This window comes from Lontra canadensis, unplaced genomic scaffold (genome assembly GCF_010015895.1).
Source record: "Lontra canadensis isolate GAN:19392208 unplaced genomic scaffold, GSC_riverotter_1.0 scaffold30, whole genome shotgun sequence".
Taxonomy (NCBI): Eukaryota; Metazoa; Chordata; class Mammalia; order Carnivora; family Mustelidae; genus Lontra; species Lontra canadensis.
Window position 1 is genome coordinate 8,455,388 of NW_022631024.1, and position 17,101 is coordinate 8,472,488.

The 17,101-nt window shown below is 54.5% G+C and overlaps 1 protein-coding gene across 5 annotated transcripts in view; it reads left to right on the forward strand.

The window, feature by feature from the left end:
* Positions 1-17,101, forward strand: part of DAB2IP (DAB2 interacting protein) — a 186,077-nt gene that overhangs the window by 79,057 nt on the left and 89,919 nt on the right. For all 5 annotated transcript variants that reach the window (XM_032865771.1, XM_032865769.1, XM_032865772.1 and 2 more), the window contains exon 2: positions 5,075-5,178. In XM_032865771.1, coding sequence (XP_032721662.1) covers positions 5,075-5,178 — 104 coding nt within the window. The remainder of the gene's footprint in view (positions 1-5,074; positions 5,179-17,101) is intronic.

The following is a 17,101-nucleotide window of genomic DNA, read 5'->3' on the forward strand; positions in this document are numbered from 1 at the left end:
TGTGTTTCCATGGGAACAAGTAACAGTCATTCTTCATGATTAGGTGGTATCCATGGCAACCAAGCCAGCAGCATTTGAATGAAACCCATTTTATTTTATTTATTTTTTGCAAATGCATCAAGGTTAAAATGCATTTCTCTGGCTATGGCTTCCAGGAATGGGAAGACAGCCTGGCTTTCCTGGTAAAATGGAGATTCTCTTGACCTCGTGGTGGAAAGGGGGTCGAGGATCCACTTGTCCTGTGGCCTGGTTTTGTAGGTTGGGAGCCCTGAGGTCATGTGGAGGTCACAGTGGGAGTCTGAGCTGAGGGGAGACTCCTGGACCAGTGCTCCAAGGTCTAGGGATGCCAGCTTCCTGCTGCACAGTGTTAGGTCACTTACCCTGTCCGGGATTCTGTACCAGCTGTGTTGCTTAGACCTTTGGGGAGCACAGGACCTGAGCCTCCCAGTGTCTGCTTCCCCAGATTAAAAAGAAAGTCTGCTAAATCAAAAGTCAGAGGCATCTATGTTTTTGTCAAGGGTCAGGCTAATTGTAGGCAGAATTGGGATGGGGGCAGACAGTCAACTTCCTATATTCTTTGCCGGTGTAAAATAAAGAGGGTTTGTTTTTTTGTCTTTGCTCTTGTTTTGGTGGCTGAGAAGGAAGATTGTCACTGCTCTAACCCTCCCTGACTCATTGGATTGCTGATAAATCAGGAGCTCAGAGATGGAAAGGGGCTGGCCTGGAGTCACACAGCAAAGGCCAGGTTAAATCCTGTCTCCTAGTGACAGCCTTGCGCTCCTCCCCCTGCCCCCGGCTCCTGGCAATCTTAGCCTTCTGTGAAGTCCTCAGTGTGGTTTTAGGGGGCCAGTTTAAGGAGCTTCAGCACGTCTCTTACTTCTGACCAGGCGGAACTTTAGAGGAAGTCATTTTTGCCCCTGCAAGCTCAGTCTCCCCATCTGGAGAATGGAACTGACCATAGCTGTCCAAGTTGTTATGTGGGGACTATTGGAATGGGTCCAGAACTTGCCTTCTTAGTGGGGAGTGATACTGTCCAAAATGGGGGAAAAAATTGGTTCTTGGAAGGGAGGGGGCAAAAATATTCTCACTCATTCTCTGTATGAAGCCCAGTATACGTATGATACAGAAAGATAGCTACCGGATATGTGGTGTTAAAGTTTTATGGGGGGGAGAACTAGGGAAAAAAATGTCTAAAAAGACCCCGCAGGAGAAATGGTAATGAAGAGAAGGTTGAGAGATGCTAGCTCCGACCTCAGTGGTCCACGAGGTGTTTAACTTGGGGTTTCGAGCCTGTGGCAGGCTCGGGAAAGCCGTTTGGGGTGAGGGATTGAGAGGCAGCCCTGCCCGGGCTGGCCCAGACCCTGCCCCTGAGGACCGGGTGTACTACATGGCTTCTTTCCTGGCCTGACCTCCCCATCCCTCTACAAGCGGAGGCTGGGTCTTGGGCAGCTGGGATCCCGCCCAGAGCATCAGTCAGGGTCCAGCAAGAAGCAGATGGCACTTATGCTAGGATGATTGGAAGTGTGAGCGGGCATGGGGACTCACGGAAAGGAGTGCAGGACCCCAGAGCTCATGACAACTGGGGGGGTGATCTACCGAGGCTTAGGGAGGGGAGGCAAGCAAGAGCTCAGGAGACAGGCTCATCTTGATAGTAGCTGGGGCCATCAGTAGAGGGAGGCAGCCAGCCAGCCTGGGCCACTTTCCCTCCCCTGATCTCCCCTCCAGGGCCTCCCTCCCCCCTGGCCTAACCCCATAGAAGTTGGGGGACCCAGAAGCTCGGTTGGTGGGTCCCCTGGAGCAGAAGGCAGGGTGGAGAAAAGTGGAGAATGGAGCTGGGCCCAGTATAAGCTACCTGGAAAGGTACAAAAGTCCCCTTCAGTGTCCTCTGGAGGGCCGGGAGGCTTGAGAGGTCAGGCAGAACTGGCCACTTTCTGCAGGAGGGAGAGCTAACTCCTGTCCTGAAGTTCTCGGCTGCATTTCTACCTTCTGACAGGGAGGGGGCATGGCCAAGTCTTCTGAAATGAAGTTTAAGGTTATTTTGGGAGCACCTGAGAGAGTCTTTGCTCTAGACCTATTGGGTTAGGGGCAAACAGACAAGTTCCTTTCCTCTGTGCTCAGCTTTCTCATCTGTAAAATGCATGGTCAGCTCAAGCAAGCCCTGAGAACCTCCTGGCCCAGGAGGCAAGAGGTGGTATTCTGTCTAGGTTGTCAGGGACATCACTCTCAGAAGGGAGGCAGCCTTGCTGGGCTCCTTGGGCCCTACAGGGGACTCTGTGCATGTCTTGCTTGGAGCCACGATGGCCCATGTTCCCAGGAAGGGGCCGTGGAGCTGTAACTCTGTGTGTGTGTGTGTGTGTGTGTGTGTGTGTTGGGAAGGGAGGGACGTTCCCAAGGGGCTTCTGGAGGCTGACCACAGTGCCTCACATGTGGGTGGGACACAGCAGTTAAGGTGGACATGCAGGTGCAGGTGATGGGGGGGAGGTGCTCGGGGTGGGGTGAGGTGAAGGTAGACTGGGGAGCACGAGAGATTTCCTAGGGAAACCTCCAGAAAGAGTGGGTGTCTCCTAGAGTGTGACCGGCTGGGACCGTGGAGGAGGGAGGAAGGTTCTCAGTCTCACTACGAGTGAGACACCGAGGCCCTCAGAGATTGTAGTCACTGGGCTGAGGAGGAACCGGGTGGAGGAAGCTTTCCTGGAGGAGGTGGCCCCAGGCTGGCTGGTGCACATCTGGGCCTGGTATCGACCCTTGCCTTAGGTCTGCTGTGCTCAGACCCGTCCCTGTGGGTGGCCCACCTCCCCCAGGCCCAGGGTGGCATTGCCTGCTGGGTCATCGGCCAGGGCTTGGTCCTGGCACCCTTCCTTGGGGGGTGATGGGCTCAACTCTGACCTCTGCCCAATCTGGCTGCAACGAGAGAATGGACTGGAAGGTGTAGACATCGTCCCCAGTAGCCCCTTCTCCCTTCTGGGAAAGCCTACTCCTCGCTGTCATCTGTCCTGTGTATGTGCACACGTCCACCTGTCCTCACGTGGACGTGTCCCTGGGGATGCGTCTGTGTGGGTACGTACACACATTGATGTGGCCGTATGTGTGTGTGGAGTGAGAGTGCACCCGGTGACGCCTGTGTGTGCGTGCAAACCAGGGAAATCTCCGCCCTATCCTTATTCTTCCTTGCGAACCAACAGGCCTTTCTCTGAGCACCCCCCACGTGCCAGGCTCCATGCAGGGCACTGGGGACATGGAGGTACAGGCAGATTGGGCATGGGCCTCAGGGGTTCCACGGTCGAGCAGAGGGGGGACACACACACAGACACACAGACACATGCACTGGGTGCAACGTGAGAACATAAGATTGGCTTGGCCTGGCTGTTGCTGTAGGAGCCAGAAGGGGGCCCACAGTGAGGTGCACAAGGGTCTCCAAGGGTCTCCTCTGGGGTCTGCAGGATGGGATGAGCCGGAGTCCTCTGTGGGGGTCCCAGCCAGAGCGCTGGGAAAGAGGCACCTGGAGCGGAGCATGGCGAGCCTGGTGTGGGGAACAGCCAGCCGGGAAAGTGGACGCCTTGCCCTGACCTGGGAGCTTTTGAACAGACATGCTCAGGTCATGGCCATAAGTTTTAAATGAGCCATCACCATTTAAAAATCAGAATCTTTTATATTTAAAAAAACTCAGATTTCCAGCTTCTCTTGAATCATGGGAAGCTGTGGCTGCCCTGGGCCCCCTGTGGCTACACTGAACAACCAGAAGGCTGCTCCCCTTGATCCTGGAAACTGCCAGCCCTGCACTGCCATCAAGTGTAAGGCCTCTGGAAAAGAAGGTCCGAATTGGAAGCCAGGGATCACGGATTCTCTTGTTTGTAGGGACTACTTGTATACCTCCAGTAACAGGCAGCTCCTTATGTCACAAGATATATGATTTGAAGTCCAGGTTTTAGGAGACCTTTAAAAAAAAAATGGGGTAGGATGCCTGGGTGGTTTCAGCCGGTTGGGTGTCTGCCTTCAGCTTGGATCGTGATCTCAGGGTCCTGGGATTGAGTCCCACGTCTGGCTCTTTGCTCCGCGGGGAGTCTGCTTCTCCCTCTTTTTCTCCCTCTGTGCTCTCCCTTGCTCTCTCAAATAAATAAATAAAATCTTTTTTTTTTTTTTAAAGATTTTATTTATTTATTTGACAGAGAGAGATCACAAGTAGGCAGAGAGGCAGGCAGAAAGAGAGGAGGAAGCAGGCTCTCTGCTGAGCAGAGAGCCCGATGCGGGACTCGATCCCAGGACCCTGAGATCGTGACCTGAGCCAAAGGCAGCGGCTTAACCCACTGAGCCACCCAGGCGCCCTAAATAAATAAAATCTTAAAAAAAAATTGGGATACATATACATATTACATAAAAGCTGCCATTTTAATCATTTTTAAGTGTACAACTTAATGGCATTAAGTATATTCATGTGCTGTATATTATATGTTGTGAGACCATCAGCACTGTCCATTTCCCTCTCTTTCCCATCACTCCAAACAGAAACTCTTATCACTAAGCCGTACCCTCTGCCCTCAGCCTCCGGTCACCTCTAGTCCACTTTCCATCTCTAGGAGTTTGCCTAAGAGGTGTTTTGTGTAAGTGGACTCATACAATATTTGTGTCCAGCTTTTGTCACTCAGCTTGTTATCAAGGTTTGTCCACATTGCGGCGTGTATCAGAACTTTTGTTCCTTTTTATGCTGGGCCCACATTCCGTGGTACAGGCCTCCCACACCACATGCATCCATTCACCTGTGGATGCGTGGTTGGCTTGCTTCTGCCTTTGGCTGTTAGGAATAACACTGTTCTGTACATTTGCATACAAGTCTGCGTATGTGTCTGTGTCCCTGTTTTCAAGGCTTTGGGTATATACCCGGGAGCGGAATTCCTGGGTCATGCAGTCATTCTGTCTTTCACTTTCTGGGGGCGCCGCCAAACTACTTTCCACGGTGACTGTACCATTTTATGGGGACCACTTGTCTGCTGTCCTGGCCAGGTTGGGGAATGACAGGAGGGCCTGACTGAGTGGCCTTGTATGTCCGTCCTCACCCCCTCTCTCCCTCTGTTGACAGAGTCGCCCCAGGAAAGGCCAGGCTCCCGGCGCAGTCTGCCCGGCAGCCTGTCAGAGAAGAGCCCCAGCATGGAGCCCTCGGCCGCCACACCGTTCCGGGTCACGGTAACTATCTCTGCGTCACCACCGCCACCTGGCCTGGGGTGCTGCTCTGCGACCCCGCGGGCCCCCTTCCTGGAGCCTCACGGACCGGGAGAGCATCCAGCCTCCCTCGTTCTAGGTATCCGATCACTCAGCTGCTCCCACTCTCGGTGGCTCAGCCTGCGGGCCACGTGGGGGTCCCATCCTGTGAGGGAGGGGGCAGACACAGAGGACAGACAGCCCTGCAGCTGCGGGGCCCGGAGCAAGCTGGCCGGGGGGAGAGAGAGAGAGAGAGTCGTGCGAGGCCAGATAAACACAGCCTCCCCTGTGCATGCGCGCACCATGCTTTCTTGACTCTTAGGACGGTTTTCATTTTTACATGGGAATATCTCTCTCATGTTATAGCCTGCGGCGTGTCACAATTTCATTGCTGTGTTTTTTTCTTTCTTGGAGAGACATAAAAGAATGCTGTATCTTAAAACTGATGCTGTCTTGGAATTGACAAAACACAACATACATACTTTAGCTGTTGATTCTCATAGGCCCACCGGCACGGCACGCACCTTTTTCTTACAAACCTGAACAACTTTGTGGAGATAGAATGCGGTGACCCTTGATGTCTGACTCTCTGTGTCCTTGCCCAGCACGCATGGTTTCACATGCCTTTTCTTCCCTGTTCAGCATGTTACCATGTGCTCCTCTGTCCCGAGCTCCGTCAGCCCCTGGAGGAGTAGAGCCTGGAGAGTAGAAGCCGCGGTCTCTTCTCCTGGGGGCTCATGGTCTGTAGCGAAGCTGGATGTTTGATCGTGAGCTCAACCGTCCATTCATTCAGCAGTTTTATGGCCTGCCAGCTGTGTGCCAGGCACCCCCCTTTTTTTAAAAAATGATTTTATTTATTTATTTATTTATTTGTCAGAGAGAGAGAGAGAGAGAGAGAAAGCACAAGCAGGCAGAGAGGCAGGCAGAGGCAGAGAGAGAAGCAGGCTCCCCACCGAGCAAGGAGCCTGATGCAGGACTTGATCCCAGGACCCTGGGATCATGACCTGGGCTGAAGGCAGCGGCTTAACCCCCTGAGCCACCCAGGCGTCCTGCCAGTCACCATTCTTGGGAGTGGGGCCCACTCCCAAGAATGGCCACGAGAGCACCAGGTAGACAAAGTTCCTGAACTTATGGGCTCACATTCTGATGTTCAGGTTATGTGCTGTGATGAAAAGCATGCTGCTGTGATAGAGGGAAACAGGAGGGTTTCCTGGAGGTGGTATGATCAAGAGGTGGTATTTGTGCTGAGGCCCAGTGGATGAGGAGCCAGTTCTATAGGGAGTGGGGGGAAGAGGGTTTTGGGTGGAAGGAACAGAGAGGGCACAGGCCCGGCTATCACTGTGAGTGTAATATCGGGGTTCCAGGTGAGTTAAGAATGACTAGCTATTCCCTGTGCATTGGGAAGGGTGTCCCCCAGAGGCTGACTTTTTTTTTTTTTAAGATTTTATTTATTTATTTGAGAGAAAGAGAGAGCATGGGGGGGTGGTCAAAGGGAGAAGCAGGCTCCCTAATAAGCAGGGAGCCCAATGAGGGATTCAATCCCAGGACTCCAGGATCATTATCTGAGCTGAAGGCAGTTGCTTAACCAACTGAGCCACCCAGGCACCCCAGAGGCTGACTTTTGAGCTGCGTCTTGAAGGGTCAGTGGAATTTGGATAGTCAGGGACAGTGAGAGAGGGAGTTCCAGGTAGGGGGAACAGCAGTTGCAAAGGCGCAGAGGCACATGAGAAATGGATGTGTTTGTGGACCGGCGAAATGTTTGGTGGGACTGGAGTTGAGAGGTGTGGAGGACAGGTTAGGGGGTGAAGCTGGGAAGCTGGGTGGAGTCTGGCTTAGGTGGAGTGTCAAGTGCCAGGCTAAGGGATGGGTCTGTCCCCAGGGCAACTGATTCTCCCACCTGTCTGTGTGCCATAGAAATGCTTGCAAAATACATTTTTAGGCCCCTTCAAGATCTCAGAGCAGGGGGCCAGGGGCAGAACCTGGATATCTGCATTTTCACAAGCATCCCCAGGTGGTGGTTGAGAGCTTCAGGCTCTGAATCAACCTTGGGCCACAAGGAGGAAAGGGAAGCCCAGGCCGAGAGTGCGTTCAGGGTCCCTCCCCTGGGTGTGGCGACGGGAGGGCCCTGGGAGAGGGTCTCCAGCTTGCAGGGAGGGCCAGGACGCTGACACCTGGGTGACCCTGACTCCGGTCAACCGCAGCTGAGGCTAAGTCCTGTCTTCTCCAGGCCCTTGGGGGCTACAGCCACTTGTGCCGAGACTTCAGGGGCCTGAGGGAACAATGACTAATAATAACGTGGCCACCTGCCCTGTGCTTCCAGTCTCACATTTGTGATCTCTTTTAATCCTCGAGACAGCCCTCAAGCTGACACTTTGATCACCCCATTTCACAGTCAAGAAAACTGAGGCTCAGAGAGGGGAAGTCACTCAGCCAAGCCCCACATGCTAATAAATGGTCGAGCCAAGATTGGGACCCAGCCTGTCTGACGGCAGAGTGCGAGCGTGCTGTGAGGAGGAGAGCGGTTTCCCCCGCGCCCTCCCGGAACCTCTCAGTGTGGCCTTTTCCCTGTGTCCCCTTGTTTGGCTGCTCCAATAGAGGCATCATCCCACCTTGATGTGGCTGTCACTCACAGGTCTTTAACTGTCGGGTAGCCTTGTTGTCTTCCCTGTAGTGGCCTTTTCGCTCTGTGTCCTGGTGCGGAGCCCACATGTGGGCAGAACCAGCCCCAGCCCTCTGAGCCCCCAGGCCCAGGAGTCATCGTCCTACCTGCTCTGCCGGGCTCTGCAGGCCTGGAGACATAGTCCCTTGCCATCTTCCCCACTTCTCACAGCAGCCCCGAGGGGAGGGACCACGAACAGCTCCATTGCACAGATGAGGGGACTGAAGTTGAGGGACGTGAAGTCGTTTGCCCCTTGTCACACCGCTCCGACGGAAGGAGCCAGGCATGGATGCCAGTACTGTTGGACGCTCGTGTATTGTGTCCTTCTCTATGCACTTTGGTCCTTTTCTGTGTGCGGCAGTTAAGGAAAGAGATGGGAGTTTCTTTCCTCCTTTTTTTTTTTTTTTAAGATTTATTTATTTATTAGAGAGAGCATGCATGTGAGCAGTGGGGAGGGACAGAGGGAGAAGGAGACAGAGGGAGAGAGAATTTCAAGTACACTCCACGCTGAGAGCAGAGCCTGAAATGGGGCTCGATCCCACAACCCTGAGATCATGATCTGAGCCCAAAATCAAGAGTCGGACGCTTAACTGACTGAGCCATCAGGCGCCGCAAGGGATATGAGTTTCTATCCTGGGTTGGTGCTCACAGTTTGAAAGTGTTGGAGAGCTCAGAGGTAGGGATCTGTGTTCAAATCCTGGCTCTTCTGTGACCTCGTCAGTCACTCAGCCTCTCTGAGCTTTGTGTCCTTATCAGTCAAGTGTGGAATGTCCACCCTTCCTTGGAGGACTGTGGTGGACCTTCATGAGTCCTGGCGCATACAGGCCCAAGTCTGACCCTCAGTAGACACTTAATACAAAAAATCCACTGCTGTCTTTGGAATTGTGTTTCCCTCTTTGGCTTTAGAACAGTATAGATCTAGGGAGATTCAGGATGGAAAGCAGAGGACAGGGTGTTTGGGGGAGGGTGGGCAGTGTGCCTGGCTTGAGTATTGGGGACACTCTTGTACCCAGACCCTGTGAAGGGCCCAAAGCCCACCCTCTCCCCCTACCCCGGCTTACACTTGCTCACAGGCGCTCCCACAAGCCACATCCCTCGTGCTTGGCTGACTGCTGCTCTCTGCAGCCCCCCGAGGGAACTCAGGGAACATGGTTTTGCCTGGGGGAGACAGGGGAGACAGCACAGGATATATTTGAATAACTGGTGTCTTCGCTGCCATCTGAAACTCAGATGACAGATGTCACCACCTCTTACAGAAGTGCCCCTTTGCAACCAGTAGTTTAATGAAGAAGCAACATGTTGTGTTGTATATCGTCTTGACTTCCTCCGTGAAGACTAGAGCCTGGGAGGGCCTGGGCTTGTGCAATCTCACTGTCCAGCTGGGAGTGGGCCACTAGGACCTCATGGGGCTGGGGGGCTCTTGTGTGCCCTGAGGGCTGTGGAGGACTCCAGATGAGGGTAGAATGGGAAAGGAAACTGGAAGTAGGTGACCAGATGGACCTCCTGCCCATCTTGGGCTGTCAACTCTTGGGCTCCAAAGAGATGCTGAGGCCAAGATTCAAACCCAGATCTGTTTTCTCTGGACCAGTAGGGAATCCTGGAAAGGAGAGAGGGGCAGAGAGGGCAGGCAGGCAGCAAGCCGGGGGGCCCATATCGGCACAGACTGTCAGGCAGAGTCCAGAGGCTCTGCATGGGCCCATCTCCCTTTCCGAAACCCAGGCACCCTTAGCATAGCAGTGTGCTGCCCCTGTCACCGGCCACCCCATGTTGGAAAGTCATGGTTTGATTTGGGGGGAAAGCAGTGGTGACGGTTCCTGGTCTCCCTTCAGGTCCCCTCAGCCCACCACCTTCCCCAGACCCAACTTCCCCTGGTGTAGGCTGGGTCCTTCCCCTCTCCCTCCTCCGCCCCCACCCCCTCCCTTCGACCTTGAGGAGAGCTGGCAGGGCTGGGGTGTGGGAGGTGGCAGAGGCTCTGGGAAACTTGACAGCCAATTGATTCCTCCTCGGGAAGTTGAAAGTGGAGAATCGTGTTTGAAGGTTTAGCTGAAATTAGGTCTCAGGGCTATTTTTTGCAAGATGGAGAAGGAGAAGTGTCAGGGAGGGGAAGGCCCAGGGGGTTGGCGGAAGCTGCAGATAAACTCAGTGCCGGGTTGATTGCAGATGCTTCTAGAAGGGGGTCTTCATTCCTTTCAATCACCCACTTTTACTGGATGCTCATTTGTGCACACCCTCGCTGGTCCTGGAGCTGTGATGGAGGTGTGGCTGGGGTGCTGTGGGCACCCAGAACCAGGGGCAGTCACTGTTGGCTAGGAAGGGCAGGGAAGAATTCCTAGAGGAGGCATCCTAGGGAGGCTCAGAGATGCTGAGCTTTGAGGGATGTGTAGGAGTTTGTCAGGAACAAAGGGAGAAGAGTATCCCAGTTGGGGGAGACAGAAGCGAATTGGAACAAGCCAATGGCCCCAGGGGATTAGAGTGTTGGGTGAGTTGGAGGCTTGAAGTGGGGGGGTAGGTGGCTGGGGAGGAAAGAGAGGGAGAAAGAGTCCTGTGGGACGTAGGAGCTGCCGGAGACGGTGGGTGAGCGTGGAGCCAGAGGATCTCTGGGGTGTAGACTTCAGGATTCCCCAGCCCCTTGCCCCCTTCCCACTCCTGCAGCTTCTCTGCACCTTCCCCACAGGTCAGCTGTCTTCCTGTCACACCCATAGTAACAGGCACGTGGACATAACCTTGCAGGCCTGGGAGGCACCCCTTCCACCCCACCCTTGAGGGCTGTTGGAAATGATCATGAAGCCTTCCTTGGACAGAGGAAGGACTGAAGCTCAGAGGGGGAGGGTCCTTTCCCGAAACCACACAGCATATCTGGGCCTGGAATCGAGCCCAGGTCTCGCCGTCCCCTCCGTTTAGCGCCCTTTAGCGTTTAGCTTTGCTCTCTCCAGCCCTCTCTCCCCTGCAGTTGAGACCTTCTCCCTGCCTCCGTCAGGTTTCCTGGGAGGAGAGGCTGAAGGGAAGGGGCGTCTGTGGCTCCTGCCCACGTACCAGCACACTGCCACCTCCAGGGCTGCCTGTCTGGGTCTGAGAGTGCCCCTGCTCTGCGAGGGCGACTCCAGTAGGCCTTGGGTGAGGAGTGGGCAGAAAAGCCGGTCAGGGTCACAGATAAGATGAGCCAACACTGTCATTGCACATGCTTCAAAACGAAGGCCCAGAGAGGGGAGGCTTGCCTGGAATGTCTGTTGGGGCTCACTCGCTCCTCCATTCCCGGCTGCCCTTGGCCCACATCAAACGTGCGTTCACGTGGGACACATCCATGTCTGTGGTCCCCCAGCCGGCGTGGGGAGGTCAGCTGTGCAGGCGTGGTTGACTGTGATGGGACGGTGGCACCAGACCCGGATCAGGGTCCCACAGATGGGTGCCCCATGCCTCTCCTCACAATATCCTGCTCCGTGGTGCCCTGTGAGCTGGTCTCCCAGCCCAGCATCTGGCAAGTGTTCCCCAGATGAGAGGGTGGTGGGGACAGCCTTCCTCCACCCCTGCCATTCATGGAGCCTAATTGTTATTAAACTGTTCACACGCAAAAGGAAAATTACTATCATTTTGGTCTGTGTCCACCATCCACAGGGAGAGACTCCTTTCCTGTGGTGGGAATGCAGGAGCTGGGGACATTGTCACAGACAACTCAGACAGAAAGAGCTGGCCAGGGCAGCCGGGGTGGACCGGGATGCTCTTCGGGCCAGGGATGTCGGACTCGGGGCTGTTTGGAACCTCCTGAACCTGAAGTCAGGCCTGGGGCCCTGGGCGGGCTGTGATATTTGGTAGGGCTTGGAGGCTGCTGGCCCCATTAATAATGGTATCATTGCCTGACACTGAGTCTCTGTTTCCCCATCTGTAAATGGGCACAGGAGCCCCTTACTCACAGAGTGGCTGTGAGGGTCCGGTGCCTGGCAAAGGGGAGACATTCAGCCTCCCATTCTGTCCCCCATTCTGGTGGGTGGGGCTCACTCCCACCAGACCCCTTCCCCCAAATCCTCAGGTAGTCAGACAGACAGACTCCCACCCCACCCATCATCTGCTGCCCCAGTGCGACATTGCCTTTGGCAGAGCTTCTAGGGCTCGGCCCAGGCACCAGGAGGTGGAGGTGGGTAAAATGATACCTAAGGGGCCCGAGACCAAGATCCCAGGTCCTGAGCCTGGATCCAGGGAGCCAGAGGGGTCTGTGCAGGGCCACTTCCTACCAGTTGGGGGCAGCAGAGGGCAGCGAGTGGCCGCCTGGACAACCACGCCCAGAGGAGCGTTGACGTCCCAGGGGTTTGTGTGCCCCCCCAGGGCTGCAGGGGCCCAGCTGAACTGAACTACTAGCCACAAAGCTCACCACTGGGTGGAGGGAAGAACTCAAATCAAGGAGCACCTATGGACAGCTGGGCCTGGTGCTGGTGGCTGAGCCGACTGGACCCAGGTTGGCCGGAGAGCTGGGGGACCCAGGAAAGAGGATTCTAATTAGGGCGATCGTAGCGGGTCAAGGCCTGGGGCAAATGCAGCCTTCCAGCAGGAGCAGAGGCGCAGGCTGAAGCCAGCTTTCCTGAGGGCCGCTGTCTGCCAAGCCGGCCAGCAGACTCTCCATCGTGGCCATTCATCCCCTACGGGCTCTCTTCTGGGGGTGGGGGGGACAGGAGACTGCTATGGGGGGCAGGGCTCAGATGCCTTCACTTCCCCACCCGCTCATGGTATGAAAATGAAGCAGTTGCCTCTGTCACATCAAGTGGCATTTGGGTTGGATTATAGACTTAATTATCTCTGAGTCTTTGGGTGGGAATTGTTTCCAAAGCCAGGAGGCCCTCTTTGGAGGTGGCAGCAATGACATCTGTTTCCTATACAAGGCCCCACACTGGGATGAGTTACTATCCTGTGGAATTGCTTAAAGAATGCTTAAACCAAGCCATGATTGTTACTGCCCTGCTCTAGCATCTTAGATGGTTTGGGGAGTGGGATCCGTTCCCTCTCCCCACCACTGGCACCCCCAGTCCTGTCCCAGCCTCAGGGCCTTTCTATAGGCTGGTCCTGTCCTCCTCATATCCCTGCCTTGAGAGCTGCTTCCCTCCTCCACATTCCCCTCACTCCAGCAGGCATCCCCTCCCCTAGGCTTCAGAGCACAGACTGTGACTTAACCATCTACCAGACGGTGACTTTCTCAAGGGCAGCGACTGTTTCTGATTTATCTGAACCCTGGGCATTGAGACGGGGCCTCATTTGTGGTGGGCGCCTGGATGGGCTTGTGCAGTGAAGGTGTGTGAGAGAGACAGAGGCAGAGAATGAATTTGGTGAGTGAGTGCAGGTTGGGGAAGAGGAGGGGAGTAGAGATCTTTTGGCTTCTGAGAGCCCCACTTGGTGTCTCTGGGGCCGAGTGGCCACTCTTCTTGGGAGGAGAGGTCAGGACAAGTCACCCAGACCACCACAGAGCCCTGGCAAGGACACCGGCCCTTGTTGTGAAATTGACCTTGACTCCGCCTCCTGGGTTCCCATGATCCCTCAGGGGCAGGACTCCCAGGTGAGGCAGGCCTACAGATGGTAAATCACCCAGGAGGAGAGAGAGCCTATAAAATCCTCTCCCAAAACGGTGCGTTTTGTATCCTGTAGTGAAAAGGGCTTTAAAAAGATTGTTCACTCAGGTGGATTTACGGGCCTGCCATCCACCTCTTGCCCCTCCCTGCCACTAACATTTACTTGTCCCTGGGGCTGGGGCACCCTGGGGTCCTGGTCCTCCTCGGTGGCTCTTGGCACAGGGAGAAACAGGATACCGCCTCTTCCCTGCCTTGTTGCTTAAGGGCTACTCCAGGCCAGCTGGAGGCTTGGGGGCCAACCAGAGAGAGGATCCCACTTTCCAGAAGCTCCCTGTGGTCCAGCACAGAGCTGGAGTGCCCCCATTGACACCCTTCCTTCGTGAAAGCTGTGGTCTCCAGAAGATCCCTCCCATTTGTTGTCACCCGCAAAAGTGGGTCACCAGGGAGGGGAGAGATGCCATATGCCCACCCTGGGAAGGATTTAGACCTCAGCTAGACCAATCCCCTCATTGTACAGATGGGGAAAGTGAGTCACAGAGAGCCTCAGAGTGTGGTAATGGGATTATGGAAGAGCTTGGGCTCTGGCACAGACTGGATTGACTCCAGCTCTGCCACTTCCTAGCTGTGTGACCCCGTGAAAGTTGCTTGACCTTTCTGAGCCTCCTTTCTCTCATCTGCATGTCGGATTGTGAGAATTAATGAGGTAAATCCTGTAAATCTCTAATTCAGCGCCTGAAGCTTAGACAGGGCTGAAGAAGTACATTTGGTTTACTCTTATTAGCATGTTGGAACATCCCTCATTATTATTAATAGCAGAGCTGGGTTTTGGACTCACATTTCTTGACCCTGAACGTGGTTTTCTTGCCACTCTGCCAGGCGGCCTCTGCTGAGAATGTTTGCTCACACGGAACGTGCAGAGCAGAGGACCCGGCGACTAAACACCGACGTCAGTGAGTCACCCAGGAAGACTGGCTTGGTGCTGGGACCTCAGGCAGGGCCTGGAGGGAGACAGAGGGAGAAAGTGGAGACCCTGCGGCAGGGGTGAGGCTCCCTGATGGAGTCGGCCTCCCTGCAGCCAGGCGGCCCTCGGTGCCGGACTCCCTACCCTGAGGTCAGAGCTGGCCAAGAGCTTAAAGAGCTGATGGAGTGTTTGTAGCCGTCCAGACCTCTGGAACAGGCTGATTATGCTAAGGCAAGTGTCAGCTAGCCAGAGGATTTATGGGGCAGTGAGTCACTCTCTGACTGCTCTGGGTTATCACGTCCTTTCTGGAGACCTCAGAAATGTGTGTCTGATTTCTGTTCACTGATGCCACTCGGTCCTGGGCACTGGCAGGTCCTGGGCCCTGGTACGAGTCAGGAGAGCCTCTCTTGTCCTCATTCCCCCCTCCTACCTGCACATGCTCACCCTCTACCCGACTGGGTGTTCCCTTCCTCCTTCCTCGCAGAGTTCCTTAGGGGACCCCTGGACCTGGGTGTCCTCTGCACTCTGTGTGGGCGGGGGGAGGCAGGAAGTTAGGCCCCATGTTATCAGCCTGGGTGTGTAACTGGAGGTCAGACGGACCTGTGATCCCTCCGTCGGCCTTATAGCTTTCCTACCTCTGTGCCGTTGCCTGTGCTGTGGTTCTGTCTGGAATGTGGCTTCCCTACTCCAGATAATCTCAGCAGGATCCCCCACTGCCTCACTTTCAGTGTTTCTATTAGGCTTTCAAAAGCTGCCTCCTCCAGCAAGCCCTCCCAGATTGACCATTAAAAGACTTCCCAGAGCATATTCTCACCTTTCTGCTTTCTCTTGCATATCATAAATATTTGTTAATTAACTCAGGAAGTGTTTAGGAATACCTGCCAGATGTCCTGCTCTGGGAACCCAGGCCCCCACGGCCCCCACAATCCTGTGAGGAAGGGAGGTGTGAAATAAACACCTATATAAATACGACTATGATAAGTCTGCAGAGTGACCTGGCCTAATCTGAGGGCATCTGGTAGGCTTCTGAGGAGAGACTATGAGGAGAGACTGAGGGTATGCAGGATCCCCTTGGCAAAGGGGGCCTCCATTCCAGGCAGTGGGAACAGCCTATGCCAAGGCCCTGTGGCAGGAGGGACTGGTAATTCTGAAAGTCCCACTGAAGACACTGGGGTTGGAGCCCAGAGGATGGATCATGAGAGGCCATAGGGGCCTTACCAAGGAACTAGGCTTTTATCCCCAGGCCCTAGGAGCTGTGAAAGGGGGTAGAGCTGGTCAGTGCAAGATCTGATCTGCTTTTTCAAGGACCCCTCTGGATGCCCTTGGAGAATGGACAGGGAAAGGGAGGCAAGACTGGAGATAGCAAAGCTGCAAAGAGGCTCCTGGGAGTGTCTAGGAAGGGCCAGTGCCACCTCTCCAGCTGGACAATGGGATCCTTGCGGGTGGAAAGTCCCTTCCAGGACTCAACACATGGGGAGGCCCAGGGAATACACCACGAACGAGACTTGACCAGCAGTCTTCCCCCATCAAAAGTGATTTGTGTTCCACAGTTTGCTTTGGTAAACTCCTGCCCTCTCTTTCCTTCTGGCTAAGGGCAGGGCTGTCCCCTGGTGGTCAAAGTCCAAGCAGTAAAAACCATGACAATGACCATGATGATGTTAGTAGCTAATGTTTAAAGTGCCGGGAAATGGGCTAAGTTCTTTACATGCATGATCTCATGGACTTGTAACAACAACCTTGAGGTGGCTACCGTTGTCCTCATTCTACAGAAATTGAAACAGACTAGGATGGTTAGGTCACTGGCCTTGGGCCCATAGCCATTAAGCCGTGGAACCCTTTGCTACCATGCCTCTTGGGGGAGGGCGGGCGAAAAGTATTTGCATTTTACCTGCGCATTCCTGGAGTTTTAGGCATGGTGATGGCAGAAGGAGAAATGTTTGGGGCAGGGGTCTCCGGCTCTGGGTAGGGCTGGGCCCCTGAGGAACAATGTGCTGGGCTACAGGACTCCCAAGAAAGCACATGCTCAGGGAGCTAGAAAGGCCAGTTTTTAGGGTGTGAGAGGAGCAAATAGGATGTTCTGGGATTCTGGAACAAAGTAAGATCCCTCACAGGGATCAGGGGAACTATGGTAGCAGCAGCATTTTCTGCCCTTGGGCCTGAGATTTGGGCTCCTAGCTCTTTGAACCTGGCTCTTTGGGCCACTTTCCCTTGGCTTGTGTGTCATTCTGTGTGTGCCTGGTAAAAGCTGAGTATGTATGTGTATTTTTATCTTTATTTGCATGTTTCACGACTGCATGTGTGTATTTGTATGTGTGCTCGTCAATGTGTGTGTATCTGTGGGTGGCGGTGGTGAGGAGAGGTGTGTGTTTCTTCGTGGGCACACCCCCCTTATGTGTCTTTGTATGCATGCATGCCCGTGAGTTCGTGTGCGTTTCTGACCGTGTGCAGTTCTCCGTGTGCACGTGTTTAAGTGTGGTTAGCCGATGAGCGTTTAATGCAAGAGTGACCCTTATATGCCAAGGTCTAGCCCCCTGCTGACTCATGGCTCATGAATTGGTTCTTTTTTGTGTGACCCAAGTAATCTGGCTGCCCTCACCGGGTAAGCTGGAGTGTGGAGGTCTGAGGTTCAAAGGAGCAGGTAGTGGCTATGTGTCATGTAGGCAGAGGGTGGCCTTCGAGTCGGTGGCTACCAGGAAGGCACTGACTTAATCCTGGCTTCGGTTGCCTCCCTTCTGTCCC